General features: G+C 43.4%; 1 protein-coding gene across 6 annotated transcripts in view; it reads right to left on the bottom strand.

Moving 5' to 3' along the window:
* Positions 1-314: 314 nt before the first annotated feature.
* GABRR1 (gamma-aminobutyric acid (GABA) A receptor, rho 1) overlaps positions 315-17706 on the bottom strand; it is a 52031-nt gene continuing 34639 nt past the window's right edge. For all 6 annotated transcript variants that reach the window (XM_011984436.1, XM_011984439.1, XM_011984438.1 and 3 more), the window contains 5 exons: positions 12445-12527; positions 8071-8211; positions 4651-4803; positions 3037-3233; positions 315-1872 (listed from right to left, as the gene is read on the bottom strand). In XM_011984436.1, coding sequence (XP_011839826.1) covers positions 1579-1872; positions 3037-3233; positions 4651-4803; positions 8071-8211; positions 12445-12527 — 868 coding nt within the window. In that variant the 3' untranslated portion in view covers positions 315-1578. The remainder of the gene's footprint in view (positions 1873-3036; positions 3234-4650; positions 4804-8070; positions 8212-12444; positions 12528-17706) is intronic.

Genomic DNA, 17706 nt, shown 5'->3' with positions numbered 1-17706 from the left:
GCAGTGAGCTGAGATGGCACCACTGCACTCCAGCCTGGGTGACAGAGTGAGACCCTGTCTCAAAAAAGTAAAATGAGAATACAATATTTAAAGAGTTAAAATTTAACTATTTTATCTAAATCCCTTTAAGTTTATTCAAGTTTGCCAAAAAACTTTCTTTTGGCGAGTTTTCATTGGAGATAATGGGAGATTACATTATAATTAGGGTTAGGCAAATAGGCGTTTTCAAATTAGTATACAGTCCTGCATATGTAGAAATATAATATTTAGTACTGGTGATGAGTCAAATTAACTTTGAAATGAAAATGACATTATTGTGTATATAATTCACTTTATTAAAGTGAGTTTCAAATAAAACAAATGCTGTTTGGGTAAGTTTGGTGGGGGTTGATCTATATAGTAGATATATAATATAAATAACTGTTTTTCAATGATACATCAAATTAGAACCCTCTCCTTTACCCCATGCCCTGACATCAGTTGCCATTGGGCCATCCTTTTGCCTGGTATCTGGGCTGTGTGGTCTAGGTGATGGCAGTTTTCTGGTTCATAGAAAATGCTGGCATTTCGAGTATAAATGCAGATGTCCAGTGACGTCTTCCCATTTATTTTGCTTTCTGATGTTCTTTTTCTCTTAAGAAACCGTGTGAGTATTTCTCATTCTAATGAGTTACAAGTAGTCCCAAATAATGTATTTCCTTGAAATGTTTATGCAGAAGAAATCATTCTCTACCCAAGTTCCTCAGTGAAGACATCATATCACTGAGAAAGGACTTCTCTTTGAACAAGGACATGCTCCAAGAAGAAGATACACGAAGTGGTGATTATATAAAAAGGGAACATTTAAACACAAATTTTCTAGCCTAGTTACCTCTATGACACAACAGACAAAATGCATGTGTGTACTCTTATCTTCAAAGTTTCCCTACCAGGGAAACTTTTACCAAAATCAGAAGCAATTGCACCAATCTAAAGAGTTTTTCTTGTGAAGGAGTAAAACTTGTGAACCACAGCATATAAAGAAAAATAATGTGAATATTATCATTGCCTTTTATTAAAATAAACATGCAGAGGCAGAGTTGCATACAAAATAGGTAATAGGTTATAAACTGAAGCATGAGTTTCTGTCAAAGTGAGGATTTAGGTGCATGTGAATTTCATGCAAATGGCCTTTAGGTGCTTCCAAGTCCACCTAGCCTGAAGAATGTAATGACACTCGACGAAAATAAATTATTCATGTGAATAGCATCAAGGGTCTAATGGGTGGAACTAAATGTGCCCACAACACTGGTAGTGTGCTTTTCCAGGGGATCTGGGTAACAACTAACATCAATCACTACAGAGTCATAATCCTGCAGCACCTAATATAATGCTGTATATTCAATAGATGGTTAATAAGTACAAATTAAACCAGTAAGTGTCTTGTCAATGTAGATTTGCAAAACTGCAGAAGGGATAGTGAAAACATGGGTGGGTCCTGGGACTTTTTTTTAACCATACCCTTAAATTCTTTTTCATTATACAGTTATTTCTGTAGTGCATGCCATGGAAATGTGAAATTTATAGAATTACAAACATCTAGGAGAAAATAGACCAGTATATTAAATTGAATAAAATGTATGCCGCTGGAAAGATGATCCTGGAGTATTTATCAATGGCGTGGGTGTCGATTCTCATGCTCACGTAGCTGCTTCTCTGACTTTTCCTCTGTGGGGAGCTCCTCTCTGAGGCCAGGGTCAGCTGCACCATCATCCTGTCAGGCTTCTCTCCATTCTCTGGCATGTAGTTGTCCAGGTCGTTCACCTCCCCGTCACTGTAGTTGCCATCCAGCATCACAGTGCGGGGCGGAGGTAATCCACTGGTGCAGGGAAGCTGCAAACACAGCAAACACACTGGGGTGTGAGCTCAGCATCACCTCTCAGAAGCCCTTCAAAAGGAACTGCATAGTGGAGGGTGTTACCTTTTTCTGGTTTCTGGTATTCCCAGTTTGGGAAGAGGGTAAGTATCTTTTTTTTTTTTTTTTTTTTTTTTTGAGACTTGAGTTTCGCTCTCATTGCCCAGGCTGGAGTGCAATGGCACAATGAATCTCAGCTCACTGCAACCTCTGCCTCCGGGGTTCAAGCGATTCTCCTGCCTCCGCCTCCCAAGTAGCTAGGATTACAGACACACACCACCACGCCAGGCGGATTTTTTGTACTTTTAGTAGAGACGGGGTTTCATCATGTAGGCCAGGCTGGTCTCAAACTCCTGCTCTCAGGTGATCCACCCACCTCAGCCTCCCAAAGTGCTGGGATTACAGGTGTGAGTCACTGAGCCCAGCCTGGTATCCATTTTTGCTGATCTAAAATCTGCATGCTGACTCTTAGGAAATATCACAATGCCATACCAAAGACCAAGAAGAATGCTCATGATTCATAGATCACCCTGTTCTCCATGAGATCATAAGCTATTATGAGCCCTTGATGAAAATGTTTACAGATCACATTATTACAAGTGTGTGCATGAACATGTGCATTTGCCATGGGGATGGGGATTGGCATTGTGGGGATAGATTACTGCAATATGGTTAGAGTTTGCTGAAGATAACCTGGGGAAAGGTGGAGGATGCATGAGGTTACATATGAAAAAAGATTTCCTAGAATGAGAAAGTTCTTCCCTGGACAATTCTTTTATTACACCTTTATGTTCATAAATAATTTGTTCCACCATGTTAAATTGTCATTTATTTTTCTCCTGGGATTCCCTCACTAAACTATGAACAACACCAAGAAGTTCCCTAACGCTTAACTAAGACATGGTCCAAGTATGTGGTAAGCGCAAAATAAATGTTTCAATGAATGAAAGATGTCACCCAAAGTAAATTTCACAATGACTTGAAATACACCAATTTGTTTGCTCTTCACAACGACCCTGTGAAGTAGGCACAGGAGAGGGTTTCATGACCCTGCTTTACAGGGGAGGTCTGCCCTGCCTGAGGTTCCAGAACTAGATCAGGCTCCATCCTGACCAGACACTATAAGCGCATGGCAAAGTCACCTTCTCCCGCAGCTTCTGTTCCTTCCTCTCCTGCACGGTGGTCAGGTAGTTGACGGCCGCGTACTCCAGCACCGAGAGGAAAACGAACACAAAGCTGACCCAGAGGTAGATGTCCACGGCCTTGATGTAGGAGACACGTGGCATGGAGGCGTTCACACCCGTGATGATGGTGGACATTGTCAGCACCGTCGTGATACCTGCAAGCACAAGAATGAGAAACAAGTGTTTGCTTGCCTTTCAACAAACACGGGATGGTTTCATGCCTCTGCTCATTTGTCCCTGCTGCTCCCACAACCTAGAATGTCGCCATCCCTGCTCCACTGTCTAGCAAACACCTACACATCTTTCAAGATTTAGCTTTTCATGAAGCTTTTCCTGTTCCTCTCCCCCTGCATCCCTACCCTTTCACCCCTCTGCATACCCTGTGTATTCATCATAGCATCTGTGTCACTATCCTTCTGCAAAGAACCCTAGACATTTTGACATTAAAACATTTGTTTCAATTCAAGTTTTACAAAATAAGAGGTTGCATGTATGAACAGGTATATATGTTTCTTATAACTACTGCTCCATCAAGGGGAAAAAGCCCATAAGGTTTATTTTAATATCATGTCCTGGCTCTTGGTGTGCAGTCCTGTTGTCCCGGGCCTGTGTTGACAGCTGCCAGGGCACCCCCAGCAGCCACCACCATGCTGGACCTAGCTGCCCATTCAGCATTGTTCACTTGAGGATTCATGGGTCAATTTCACTAAGGATGACAACATTAACTTCATTTATAGGAAACAGATTTTAAAACTAGAGTGTTTATCTATTTAGCACAGTAACTGTTCAAGCTATGGAACAACTGTTAGAGGACAAGGCATCTGTCCATGGAAATTTGCCCAGGATTTCAAATTAAGCTCAGAACATTTGTTTGGCAAACATCAAATCACAGGGGATTGGGGTCATCTTAAGGGCCAGCTCCAATCCAGTTTCACTAAAACCTGGTGGGTCGCATTCTCCCCTGCAGCCCCTGAACTGTCTGAGCAATGGTGGTGTGTATAAATGGGTACAATACTTAAGGTGAGAAAAAGAGCTGATGGCAAATAGCCATAAGTGGAATGCTTATAGAGAAGGGATTCTCAGACTTGAGTGCATAGAATAATTACTGGGAGAGCCTGTAAAAAATGCAGGTTCCTGATCCTCCCTCAGAGATTCTCATTCTATAGATGCAGATGAGACCCAGGACCCTTCGTTTTTAACAATTTCCCACAAAGATTCTATCACAAAGAGCCCTTGAGCTACCATTTGAGAAACACTGTTGTAGGATATGATTCATTTTGCAGGTGAGCAAAGAAGGCACCTAAAGACCAGGCTCACCCACCCTGGAACATGGCTTCAACAAGACTAAAGGGGGTCTGTTTGGATGGGCACCTGCAGAGTCCTGGAAAGCATTTTGCTACATAGATTCCTAATTACGGGATTTTACCTATAAATAAATAACTCTTGAGTTTTTCCAAGTCATAACGCCAAAAGGGGTACAGAATCAATTTGAAAAGAATGGTTTTATCTGGAAGGAATTGTTAATACCTATATTTGCAGATGCTTGGAATATGCACTTGAGATATTCCTTACCTAAGGGGACTCTGGCAGGCACAGCTCTGCGGTCGATCCAGAAGGACACCCAGGACAGCATGACCATTAGGGTGGCGGGGAAATAAGTTTGGAGCAAGAAGAAGAAGATGTGGCGACGCAACGTGAAGTTAATGTACAGACGGTTGTACCAGCCTGGGGGACACAGGAATAAAAGACGGTACACATCATGGCTCCTTCATAAAACACATTTTATTCAGGAAATCGTAAGTGCCTTAGACACTCCAATGGACTCTTGGACCATGTCTTTATAAGGTGAAAGTGAGAGAAATCATGGAACAAAGTGATTATACAGCAACACATACCACCTGGGTGCATCTGTTTCGAGAAACCTTTGGCCCTTGTTCTATTTACAAAGGGAACCCCTTGAAAAGATCATTTAAATTTTTGTCTTTTTTAAGACAGGGTCTCGCTCTGTCACCAGGCTGGAGTGCAGTGGTGCAATCTTGGCTCACAGCAGCCTCGAACTCCTGGGTGCAAGCAATCCTCCCACCTCAGCCTCCCAAGTAGCTGGTACCACTACACCGAATGAATTTTTACATTTTTCTGGTAGAGACTGGGTCTTGCTATGTTCACCAGGCTGGTCTCGAACTCCCGGCTTCGAGTGATCCACCCACTTCAGCCTCCCAAAATGCTGACATTACAGGTATGAACCACCATCATGCCTGGGTCATTTAAACTCCTGTTACTCCCATTACCTGGTCTAGGGTTCGGCAACCTCACTATCACCTGGGAGCTTGTTATAAATGCAGATACCTGGGCCCCAACCCAAACCTACTTAATTGGACGTCCATTGAACAGTATTCTCGGCTAGGCGCGGTGGCTCATGCCTGTAATCCCAGCACTTTGGGAGGCCGAGGTGGGAGGATCACTTGAGCTCAGGAGTTCGAGTTTACAGTGAGCTATGATTGCCCCACTGCACTCCAGCTTGAGCCACAGAGTGAGACCCTGTCTCTATTAGGAAAAAAACAAATATGTATATGTGTGTGTATATATATGTATGTATATGTATATTTATTATTTGTTCATAATTCATATGCACGTCAAAGTTTGAGAAGCACTGATTTAAACAATCTCTTTAGATTCCTTAAGGGGAGAAATGTGCTTTAAGTTAAAAAAGAAAGTTACATACAACATTGTATTTAGGAACACAGTGAACAATCACAGGTCCAGCTACATTTTAGCTCTTCTTTTGTATCCTTACAAGGAAAACATATGCATGGAGGAGTTGAAGAGAAAGGGAGGATGATGGGGAAAAAAAGGAAAAGGCCTTATATGCATGAGATGCCTAGGACTGAAAATAAAAATGGATGGGGACTTGGCAATATGAACTTGGAAACTTGGCATCCCGGGTCATTACAATGCATGGGACACGCCTCTGGTTACCAGCAAGCTACTGCAGAGGGACTGTCAGAATGCTGAGGGTCAAAAGAACAGGGTTCCCCCAAGGAACCAATACTTTTGGGGTGATGGATACAGGAGATAATATGTGCTGGGTTGCAGTGCTATGTTGGTTCTCCCTCTTACAGATTAGAAAGACCATGGGGTATTTAAAAAGAATGTGTTTCCCTGTGCAGTCAGTTGCGCAAATTTTAGCCATAGAAACTGCATGAAGATTTGAGCAAAATCATCCTGAAAGGTGACTGGTCAAAAAAGAGGCAAGAAGCACAATTCACAGTTACAAAGATATGGAATCAACCTGAGTGTCCATCAACAGATGAATGGATAAAGAGAATATGGTATATACACACCATGGAATACCACTCTCCCATAAAAAAAAAAGATGAAATAATGTCCTTTGCAGTAACTTAGATGGAACTGGAGGCCATTATTCTAGGTGAAATAACTCAGGAATTGAAAAGCAGATACCACATGTTCTTACTTATAAGTGGGAGGTAAGCTATGGGAACATAAAGGCATACAGAGTGATATAGTGGACACTGGAGACTCAGAAGCGGGGAGGGTGGGAGGAGAGTGATGGATGAAAAACTACCTATTGGGTACAATGTACACCACTCAGGTGACAGATGTACTAAAATCCTAGACTTCAGCCGGGCACAGTGGTTCACATCTGTAATCCCAGCACTTTGGGAGGCCAAGGCGGGCAACTCATTTGAGGTCAAAAGTTCGAGACCAGCCTGGCCAACATGGTGAAACCCCATCCCTACTAAAAATATAAAAATTAGCCAGCCTTGATAGTGGGTGCCTGTAATCCCAGCTACTCGGGAGGCTGAGGCAGGAGAATTGCTTGAACCCGGGAGGCAGAGGTTGCAGTGAGTCCAGACCTGGCCATTGCACTCCAGCCCGGGCAACAGAGTGAGACTCTGTCTCAAAACAAAACAAAACAAAAAAATCCTAGACTTCACCACTATACAATTCATTGATGTAATCAAAATCCACTAGTATTCCCATTAGTATCCCTAAAACTATTGAATTTTTTTTTTTTAAAGGCAAGAAATGGAGCGAGTTAACCTCAGCTATTTAGTGCAGGCAAACTCCCAGTAGAGAGGTCACAGAGCATGCCCTCAGGCAACAGGAGAGGGTGAGCCTGTCCCCACCCTTGGTTCAAAAAGGAACAACTGGGTCCACAGGGGACTGCACTGAGACTTAGAAGGGAGTCACCAGGAGGGGCTGTGCAAGCAGCATAGCAAGATCAGACTGGTCAAGAGTGGAGTGACCCCACGGGGCTGGCTGGAGCAGCGAGAACGTAAATTGAAAACAACAGACCTGAATTATACTTGTTTCTTGCTGTCAAGGAGGGGGCTCAGATCGGCATATCATGGCTGAGATGCCTACTAAGCTGGCAATGCGATTGTCTCAAATAAACCCGCTCACGCGGCTTATGTTTTCAGTCCTTACTAATTTTTTAGGTTATTACTCTGATGCATTGGTGGTATCAAAAAAATCACTTCCACCCACTGCTTGCTACCTATTAGATTTCACTTAGGATTTCTGTCTTTAGTTTCTTTTCTTTTCTTTTCTTTTCTTTTCTTTTTTGAGACAGGGTCTCACTCTGTCGCCCAGACTGGAGTGCAGTGGCGTGATCTCAGCTCACTGTAACCTCGAACTCCAGGGCTCAAGGGATCTCCCACCTTAGCCTTCCGGGTAGCTGGGACTACAGGTATGTGCCACCATGCTTGGCTAATTTTTGTATTTTTAGTAGAGACTGAGTTTCGCCATGTTGGCCAGGCTGGTCTTGAACTCCTAAGCTCAAGCGATCCATCCACCTTGGCCTCCCAAAGTGCTGGGACATGAGCCACTGCACCCTGCCTCTGTCTTTAGTTTCAAATATAAGTGACACTGCTCAATTGATGACCAATTCAAACCTTTCCTGTAATAGAGGGCGAACCTCTGAGACCAAGCTGAAGCCGCCCTGACTCTCAGCCCTCACCCCACACTTACCTGTGCTGCTGTAGAAAGCCAGTTTGGTGGTAGTGTGGAATTCTTGAATGAGGAACTGGGAGAGTGAGATCCGTTCATCTGTCTTTAAGGAGTCGTTGCCTTTTTTCCAGTACAGCATGAGGTCATCTTCTGTATAGGCATCTGAAAAGACAGGGGCCAGCGTCAGACACAAGGTGGTGGCAAGACAGGATGGTCTGTGGGGCTACGTGGAATCTGTGCCCTGACCTCCCACACTGATACTGGGATTGTAATATGATAGTTTGAAAAACAAACCACAGTCTAAATAAAGCAAAACAATATCCAAAAAGACAAATTTAATTATCTCCACTCTTCCAAAAGTCATCAGAGCAAAGTTCTCAAGCCCAAATGCTCATACTTCCTGCAAAAGGTTCACCCTACAATTCGGCCTGCCATTTATTAGGTTCAATCAAATGAAATTGCTATTTTTGTAAGTTAGAAATGGTTAAATATTGGCAAAATTTCACATGGCTCAGCCTTACAAACAGGTAGTAATTTAGCCTTTTCCTTTCTTCTTTCAAAGTGTGGCGACTCATCAATTGATGGCAAGTATCTGTAAACACTATCAGGTAATAAAGGCTGCATTTTAGCAAGAAAAGACCCACAAAGATATGGGAGTGGAACAAGTCCCTCCTCTGTAGGACTCCAGTTACTCCTACTCAGGGTAAAGTCGAAGTGACTCCATGATCATCACCCTTTCTGGTGCTACCATTTCCCCTTCCCTCACCTGCTTCCGGTGAACTCCAAGTGAACAAACCTACTTCCAGCCTGAGCATAACTGAGGAAAAGCCGCATGGCACTGCCAGTCCAGTCTGCTCAAGTGTAAACAATTCCTTCCAGGACTCCCTGGCACTATTTTATTCCTGTTTTCTAACACTTGACCTGTGTGATGGTCAGTTTCATGAGTCAACTCAGCTTGGCTGTGGTACCCAATTATGCAATCAAACAGTAATCTGTAACAGTGTTTTGCAGGTGTGACTAACATCTACAACCAGTGGACTTTAAAGGGGATTTTCCTGGATAATCTGGGTGGGCCTGATTCCATCAGGTGAAAGGCCTTAGGGGCAGAGCTGAGGCTTCCTGGAAGAAGAAATCCCACCTGTGGACTGTGGCATCCGCTCCTGCCCCAGAGCGCCCCTCCTGCACTCCCGATGGCCTGCTCCGCAGATGTGGGACTCTTAGCCAGCCCCCACAATCCCGCTAGCCACTTCCGTGCAATAAATCTCTACTCTGTATGTCCTACTGGTTCTGTTTATTTGGTGGAGCCATGACCGATACAACCTGAAAAAAGGCTACATTCCAGATGGAGGCAGAAGTTGCCCAGGCATAGTGGGGAAAACTAAGTTCTGGAGACAATGAACTCAGTATTTCAGTCTGGCTCTGCCACCGAGCTCTGTCCCTCCTTTGTAAAATGATGATAACCTGCTCATCAGGCTCTTGTGAGGGTTGCATGACAAGGCAGAGGTAAAGCCATTGTGCAATAAGCAGCCACTCCCTTGGTCCTGGGTTTTATTACACCCTTTCCCCACATCCAATGCCCTAGGCAGCTGTCCCTTTGGCCCCAGTGGTGTATGATGTCAACATCCCTGCACTCCTTGGTCCCAGGTGATTGGAGCCAGGGGACAAACACCTGATCCACTGCCACAAGCCCAGGCTGGCTTACAAAGTGCCCTGGACCAGTGAGAACCCTCACTCGGGCTTTGACACTGCCAGGGAGTGCCAGCGTTCAGGGGGAGTGTAGGAGTCACAAGGGTGTCCCCTGTGCTGTCAGAGAAAGTGTTTTGGCAGGGAGGAGAAAGGATCGGACATGTAGAGGGACAGAGATGCATGTGGATATGGATCATTTTACACAGCTTCAGCCTGGCTCTTTCTGTGGCCTGGTTTCTGGGGGCTGTGTGTGTGTGTGTGTGTGTTGTGTTAAAATACACATAACATAAAATTTACCATCTTAACCATTCTTTAGTGTAACTTCAGTGGTATTGCACTACATTCTTAGTGTTGTATTTATGATGCATGATAAATATAATGAAAATTATACTACATGAAAATTACTACATAAATACAACCATTCTTATGGTTGGACATACCATTTGCCAATGTATATTCTCCCATTCGTGGGTTGCATTTATTCTGTTGATAATGTTTTGATGCACAGCATTTTTAAATTTTCATGTAGTATTTATGTGGTACTACATTACCACATAAATACAACCATTATGATGGTCATACCACCATCCATCTCCGGAACTCTTTTCATCTTCCCAAACTGAAGCTCCATACCCATTTAACAATAACCCCTCATCCCTGTTTCCCCTCCCCCCAGCCTCTGGCAACCACCATTCTACTTTCTGTCTCTATAATTTTGACTCTGCTAAGTACCTCTTAAAAGTGAAATCATACAGTATTTGTCTTTTGCGATTGGCGGATTTCACTTAGCACACTGCCCTCAAGTTTCATTCGTGCTGTAGCATGTATCGGAAACCCTTGTGTTTTAAGGCTGAACACTCTTCCACTGTATGCAGATACTACATTCTGTGTATCCATTCATCCAGTGATGGACACTTGGGTTGTTTTCATGTTTTAGCAATTGTGAATAAAACTGCTATAAATACGAGTATACAAGTTCCTTTTCAAGACCCTGCTTTCAATTATTTTGGTTATATACCCAGAAATGGATTTGTTGGATCATATGTTCTTAATTTTTTTTTTCTTTTTTTTTTTTTTTGAGACAGGGCTCTTGCTTTCTCACCCAGGCTGGAGTGCAGTGGTACAATCATAGCTCACTGCAGGCTCAGGCTCTTGGGCTCCAGTGATTCTCCTGCTTCAGCCTCCCGAGTAGCTGGGACCACAGGTACCAGCCACCATGCCCGGCACATTTTTGTATTTTTTGTAGAGACAGGGTCTTACTATGTTCCCCGGGCTGGTCTTCAACTTCTGGACTCAAGTGATCCTCTAACCCCGGCCACCCACAGTGCTGGGATTACAGGTGTGAGCAACCGTGCCCAGCCATTGTTTTAATTTTTTGAGGAGCTGTTTTCCCCAGTGGCTGCACCATTAGACATTACTACCCACAAAGCATAGGGGTTCTCATTTATTCACATCCTCCCCAGCATTGTTTTCTGTTTTGTTGACAGTATTCATCCCAGTAAATGTAACTCATTGTAGTTTTGGTTTGCATTTTCCTAATGATTAGTGATGTTGAACATCTTTTCACATGCTTCTTGGCCATTCGTATACCTTTTTTGAAGAAATGTCTATTCAAGTCTTTTGTCCATTTTTTTAAGCAGATTGTTTTGTTGTTGTTGAGTTTTAGTTGTTCTCTTTATATTCCAGATATCAATCTTAATCAGATAGATGATTAATCAATATATTCTCCCATTTGTGGGTTACCTTTTTACTCTGTTGATAATGTCGATGCTTAAAATTAACAATCTGCATGTAGTGCAATTTGCGTATTTTTTCTTTTGTCACCTCTGCCTATGGTGTCATGGGGCCTGGTTTTTAGCTTTTCCAGGATGTCTGTGTGTGTGCAAGCTTCCTGAAGTCACTTGTTGTGCTTGAGAGTGTCATCCACCACACGAATTCACAGAGGCAGTTCCCTAGGGCAACTGTTGTCAAACTTGTTTTGGCCAGGAAATCCTTTCTTCAGCAGAAATTACATTCAGAAGAGCAATAAAACATATCAAAAATGAGCTCTCTGGATGAACTCGTGTGTGTGTGTGTGTGTTGGGCAAAGGGCTTGGAAGGAGACCCACATTCGCTTATCCCTCTCCTTCCCCCCGCCCAAGCAGTTACCCTGATTCAATAGAACAAAGTTTAAAACCATTGCCACAGGGCATTAAAAAGACCAGTTACGGCAATGAAGATTTTAGTTTCAAATTTGTTCCTGATATTTAAAATTACCCTAGACCTAGCTTCAATCTAACACATTACTTTAAAAGTATAGTCATGAAGGCTGGGCGCGGTGGCTCACGCCTGTAATCCCAGCACTTTGGGAGGCCGAGGCAGGTGGATCACAAGGTCAGCCATTCGAGACCAGCCTGACCAACATGGTGAAACTCCATCTCTACTAAAAATACAAAAAATTAGCCAGGCGTGGTGGCAGACACCAGTAATCCCAGCTACTCGGGAGGCTGAGGCAGGAGAATCACTTGAACCTGGGAGGCAGAGGTTGCAGTGAGCACAGATTGCGCCACTGCACTCCTGCCCAGGTGACAGTGTGAGACTCCGTCTCAGAGAGAAAAAAAAAAAGTCTACTTATGAATAAGGAACACACACTGTTCCTGCAGCTGAGAGTTAGAGGTGTCGAGAATTATCAGGAGCTGTGTGCTGATACCTGGGCACAAGTCTACTCACAGCTTTCAATTTCAAGAGAGCACGTTTGTGTGTCCAAGGGAAATCGGCTGAAGTCCATGTTGCACATTGCAGTTACTGTAACCCTAGGGCGAAAAAGACAAAATTGATTTATTAAGAGCCTGCAAAAGACAAGTGCAAAATGATAAAACAAACAGAAAAGCCTCTGCTTCCTTCCAGTATCATAAATGCCTCTTCTCATACTTCATAAGCAATGTGTCAGGGTTTAGATAAGTAGCTTAAGAGAGATACCCTCACTGGAGTACTCTTTGACATTTATGTTTAACCCAGGGGTCAGTGTGAGGCAAATAGAATGTCTCTGCTAACTCTTACCACATTCAAGCATTTTAAAGAAGCAATGGTCTCAATCAATATAATAATGTGAAATAAAAACTTACATGATGTGGTTTCTTAAAAGAAGCCCTAGGACCATATATTGTTCTCCTGTTTCAGATAAATTCCAGTTCTTTTGTTCTTTTATTGATTTTATTGATATTCAATATCGTATACAATACGGTGTACACTTACCCCAGTTGCCAAGCCTGGCACTTTTTCTTTAACAATGTTGATATTTTTATATTGATAATAGTATAGTGGACATATGTGTTGTTAGTGGATAATTCCTTGGAGATCAAAGTAATGGAAAAACACTGAAAGGTCTTATTATGTTAACAGGCAAGCACTTGCTGGCACTGAGTGATTTTATTTCAGAGTTTACGCTGGGAAAGAGGCTTCTGCATCAAAAGCCAAACACATACAGATCATTCTTCACAGGTGAAAAGGCTCCTATCCAGTGGGAAATTTCGCAGCAGGACACGATTAACTCTTCTTTGCTGGTGCCGAGTGGACTACTTTTCCTTCGACCACGCAATATTTGCTATGTAAAAGTTGTGGAAATTATATGAATAATTTCATGGTCAAAAAGAAAAATCACTTTTAATTTAAATGGAAATTTCAAGGAAAAGAGCATTCTTGAAATGGAATTTTTCAAACATTTGCCTCATTTTTTCCCACTGCTTTGAGGATGGAATGGTTGTATTCTATCTATGAGGCATTTTTGATTGCCAGCAGCTGGGTGGTCTTACGTCTCCCGGAAATCCTGATAAACAGGGAATGTTAGAGTGCAGGGGTCGAGGTGGGGGTCAGGCTGGCAGTTGACTCGGATGTCTCATGGATGGGTTTCCATTTCTGTGGGTACATCATCGCATAACGATGCCCAATGGCATCATCAACATGAAATAAGCTAAGAACTAACTTCAGGGACACTTGGACCTAACTTTAGGGACGTAGAATGCCCAATGAAGGAAATGTTTTGCTACGAACAAGGGGACTGAATACTCCTTCTCTTTCTGTTAGTAGGTACAGGAATAGCTGTTTTCAGATTTACAGACATAATCAGAATGGGTCTCCCCATCCTGAGTTGATGCTTCTCTCCGTATAACTTATACATAAAACAACTATTTGTGATGTAATCAAAGCCCATGTTTATTGTCGTTTTCACAAGTCCCTTTAAAGCATTCATTGGAGGGGCTCTTCCCTGCCCTGGATGGAAACTTGGCAGGTCCCGTGGCTCTTCTGTTCACTCTCATGTAATAGTCAAAACCCTCTTAAGTTACAAACAACACCTTAATTCAGAAATTAAGAGTTTTGGTCTGAGGTATTCATTAGCTTCAAAGTTCATTCAAATGAAGACTTCTGCTGTAACCTCTTTAGCTAAGATAAACAGTTGACATTTGATGGGTATAGTGGCGGGCGCCTGTAGTCCCAGCTACTCAGGAGGCTGAGGCAGGAAAATTGCTTGAACCTGGGAGGCAGTGGTTGCAGCGAGCCAAGATCGCACCACTGCACTCCAGCCTGGGCGACAGAGGGAGACTCCATCGAAAAAAAAAGAAAAAAAAAAGTTGGCATTTGAGTGATCAGCTTCTGCCCATCTCCAATCTCCTCCCGCACGGGTGGAAGTGCAAGGAGACAGGGAGGTGGGTGCAGGGCAGTTCTGTGGCTGGGCAGTTTCCTGCTCTCTGGGCCTGCTACCTGGTGGAAGCTGATACTTTCTTTCCTGGCTTCCTCACTCCCACGACTGGGCGCCTCCACACTGCAGGTTTCCATTCTCCAGCTCTTGGTTCACCCATCGTCCTCTCCACATACACTCACAGATAAGTACAGGCTGATCCCACTGCAGCAAAAACTTCTGACTCTGCCCCCAGGGTGGTTAGACAGCTCTTCTCTCCCACCTAACTGCACAGTGTCCCAAACTGCAGGCACACACACACCAAACTTTCTGAGAGGTCCCAGTGAAGGCCCACTCACAGCATGCCCACAGTGCTCTCCCAGGAAAATTTCATAAATCTTTCCTTTCTCCCGCTGTCATTGACTCCTCTTCTTCTTTTTTCGTTTTTCTTTCTTTCTTTTCTTTCTTTCTTTTTTTTTTTACAGTGTCGCTCTGTCTCCCAGGCTGGAGTGCAGTGGTGTGATCTTAGCTCACTGCAACCTCCACCTCCCTGGTTCAAACAATTCTCCAGCCTCAGCCTCCAGAGTAGCTGGGACTACAGACATGTGCCACCATGCCTGGCTAATTTTTGTATTTTTAGTAGAGATGGGATCTCACCATGTTGGCCAGGCTGGTCTCAAACTCCTGACTTCAGATGATCCACCTGCCTCAGCCTTCCAAAGGGCTGGGATTACGGCCTGAGTCACCACGCCCGGCCTCACTGACTCTTTTATATCTTGAAGTTGACTAGGGATTCAAAAGTCATGGAACTGGTTTTTCAATATTACCTTAGTAATATTTACCAAGCATAACAGAGCATCTTACTTGTGGATTTCGGTTTTTATTGTATGCTGATGCCTAGGAAACTGTTCTCATCATCCTATTATCTGTGGCTCCCTGCTCCTCCTCCCACTGCACTGCTGCATTCCTCATTTGCGCACTAAGATTGGGTTCTGTGCCTGTCTCCTCCACTAGCCTGCAGTCCTGGGAAGGACAGTGACCTCTATTCCTGTCTTTATGTCCCCAGAGCTTGATCTAGAACCTGGCATGGCTTTCATTCGTACAACTCCGCAGGCCACCGTGGCACCCAGGAGGCTGTTAATAAGAATCTGGTGGAGTAATCAATGAGTGAATGAAGTGAGGAGATGGTTAATTAGATGTATTTTAGGAGCTGGCCAGTGGCTGACAGAGCTGACATGTTTTCCTTAAAATAAATTCCAAAGTGGTGGTCTTCAGTAACTCAGATCTCTTTTTTTTTTTTTCATTTAAATTGAACAAACTCATAACTCTATTTGCAATGAGAAATTAACTCATCTGTTTTCAGGCACAGAGAGGGAAAGGAGGTGTTCTCCTGGTGGGTGAGGCTCACTGAGGATTTTTTATTCTGAACATACAAAAGATGTTCTACTCCCTTCTTGCACTCACATCCAGTGGTGCACTGGACTAGACTTCTATAGGCTTTCGGGAGCTGATTGCTAGATTTTTAGGAAGCTTGTCAGCCAGTTGTTAAACATAGTCACTATTAAACATTAAAATTAAATGTCACATTAAAAAACATAAATAATAGCTTCCAGTTCCAAAATCGTGGCATAGAGGCAAGCTGCTTCACTCCCCACCACCGAAAACCAAAAACAAATATATCATGCTAAGATTTTCACCAGCAACAACCCAGAGCTCAAGGATGAGGATGAGACAGTTCCCTGGGCCACAGAGAAGTAGAAAAACTGAGATGACAGTAGGAGAACTGGACTTACACATCCCTGATGCTCCTCTCTCCCATTCTACCTGCCACCAAATGCATGGAAAATCTCCCCCCAACTCATGACTTCTACACTGGAAAAAGTGAAATTGAGGTGATCAGTCAGATTCCCTACCTTCTTGGGTTCCCTGGCAGGAGATTTCTCCTTAGCTTAACCAACGGGAAGCATCATGATTGCCTGAAGGGTGAAATAGCCCTGAGAACAGGCAGAGACAAAGGGGAGGCAGGACTACCATCCTCATCCTGGAAATTATGCTCTGTAACCTGACCAAAGGAGTTGCCAAATCAGAGTGGTTGTTCAGTAGTACTGTAGGAAGAACATTCTGTAGGTCCCCTGGGCACGAACTCCTAGCCAGCCTTCCCACACTGCTGGGATAATCCCCTCGGGACCTCCCCGATTTGGGACTGGTAGTGCACAGACAGACAGGTTACTGGAGTGAGGCGAACCTGGGCTTAAGGTGCCACCTAGAGCTGAAAAGGAGGTAGCAACCTAGTACCAGATTCACTAAACAAATATAGTCAATAAGAAACAAAACTAACTGGACAGAGAAAACTGGAATAAATAACTAATCCTTCAATGCAAAGACGTAGATGTATACCAACAAGAAACAACAGCAAACAGGGAATTAGGACCTCCCCCAAAGGGGATCCTAACAAGACCATGATTTGTAATCTCTCTGACCAAGAATCCAAAATAGCAATTTTAAGGAAATGCAGTGATATCCAAAATAACATAAAAAAGCAATTCAGAAATTTATCAGAGAAATTTAACACAGAGATTGAAATAACAACAACAAAAATCGAACAGAAATGCGGGAACTGTGAAATACATTTGCTGAACTGACGAACTCTTTAGAGGCTCTCAACAGCAGAACGAACCAAGCAGAGGAAACAATCTGTGAGCTAGAAGACTGGCTATTTGAAAATATAGTCAGAGGAGAAAAAATGAAGAAAGAATAAAAAATAACAAAGGCTGCCTATAAGATATGGAAAATTACCTCAAAGGACCAAATCTAAGAATTGTTGGTGTTCAAGACAGAGCTGAGCAAGAGCAAGAGGTGGAAAGCTTATTCAAAGGAATAATAACAGGAAACTTTCCAAAACTCAAGAAAGAGATAAATATACAGGTATAGGAAAGTCTGAGGATGCCAAACAGAATCAGTGCAAATAAGACTACCTCCAGGCATATAGTAATCCCTCTGAAAGGTCAAGAACAAAGAGAAGATCCTAAAAGCAGCAAGATAAATAAGGCAAATAACACATTAAAAAGCTCCAATTTAGGCCGGGCGCGGTGGCTCAAGCCTGTAATCCCAGCACTTTGGGAGGCCGAGATGGGAAGATCACGAGGTCAGGAGATCGAGACCATCCTGGCGAACACAGTGAAACCCTGTCTCTAATTTAAAAAATACAAAAAACTAGCCGGGCGAGGTGGCGGGCGCCTGTAGTCCCAGCTACTTGGGAGGCTGAGGCATGAGAATGGCATAAACCTGGGAGGCAGAGCTTGCAGTGAGCTGAGATC

Source organism: Mandrillus leucophaeus, unplaced genomic scaffold (assembly GCF_000951045.1).
Source record: "Mandrillus leucophaeus isolate KB7577 unplaced genomic scaffold, Mleu.le_1.0 Scaffold268, whole genome shotgun sequence".
NCBI lineage: Eukaryota > Metazoa > Chordata > Mammalia > Primates > Cercopithecidae > Mandrillus > Mandrillus leucophaeus.
The sequence above is the reverse complement of the archived record's forward strand: the minus strand, read 5'-3'. Positions and strand labels throughout refer to the sequence as shown.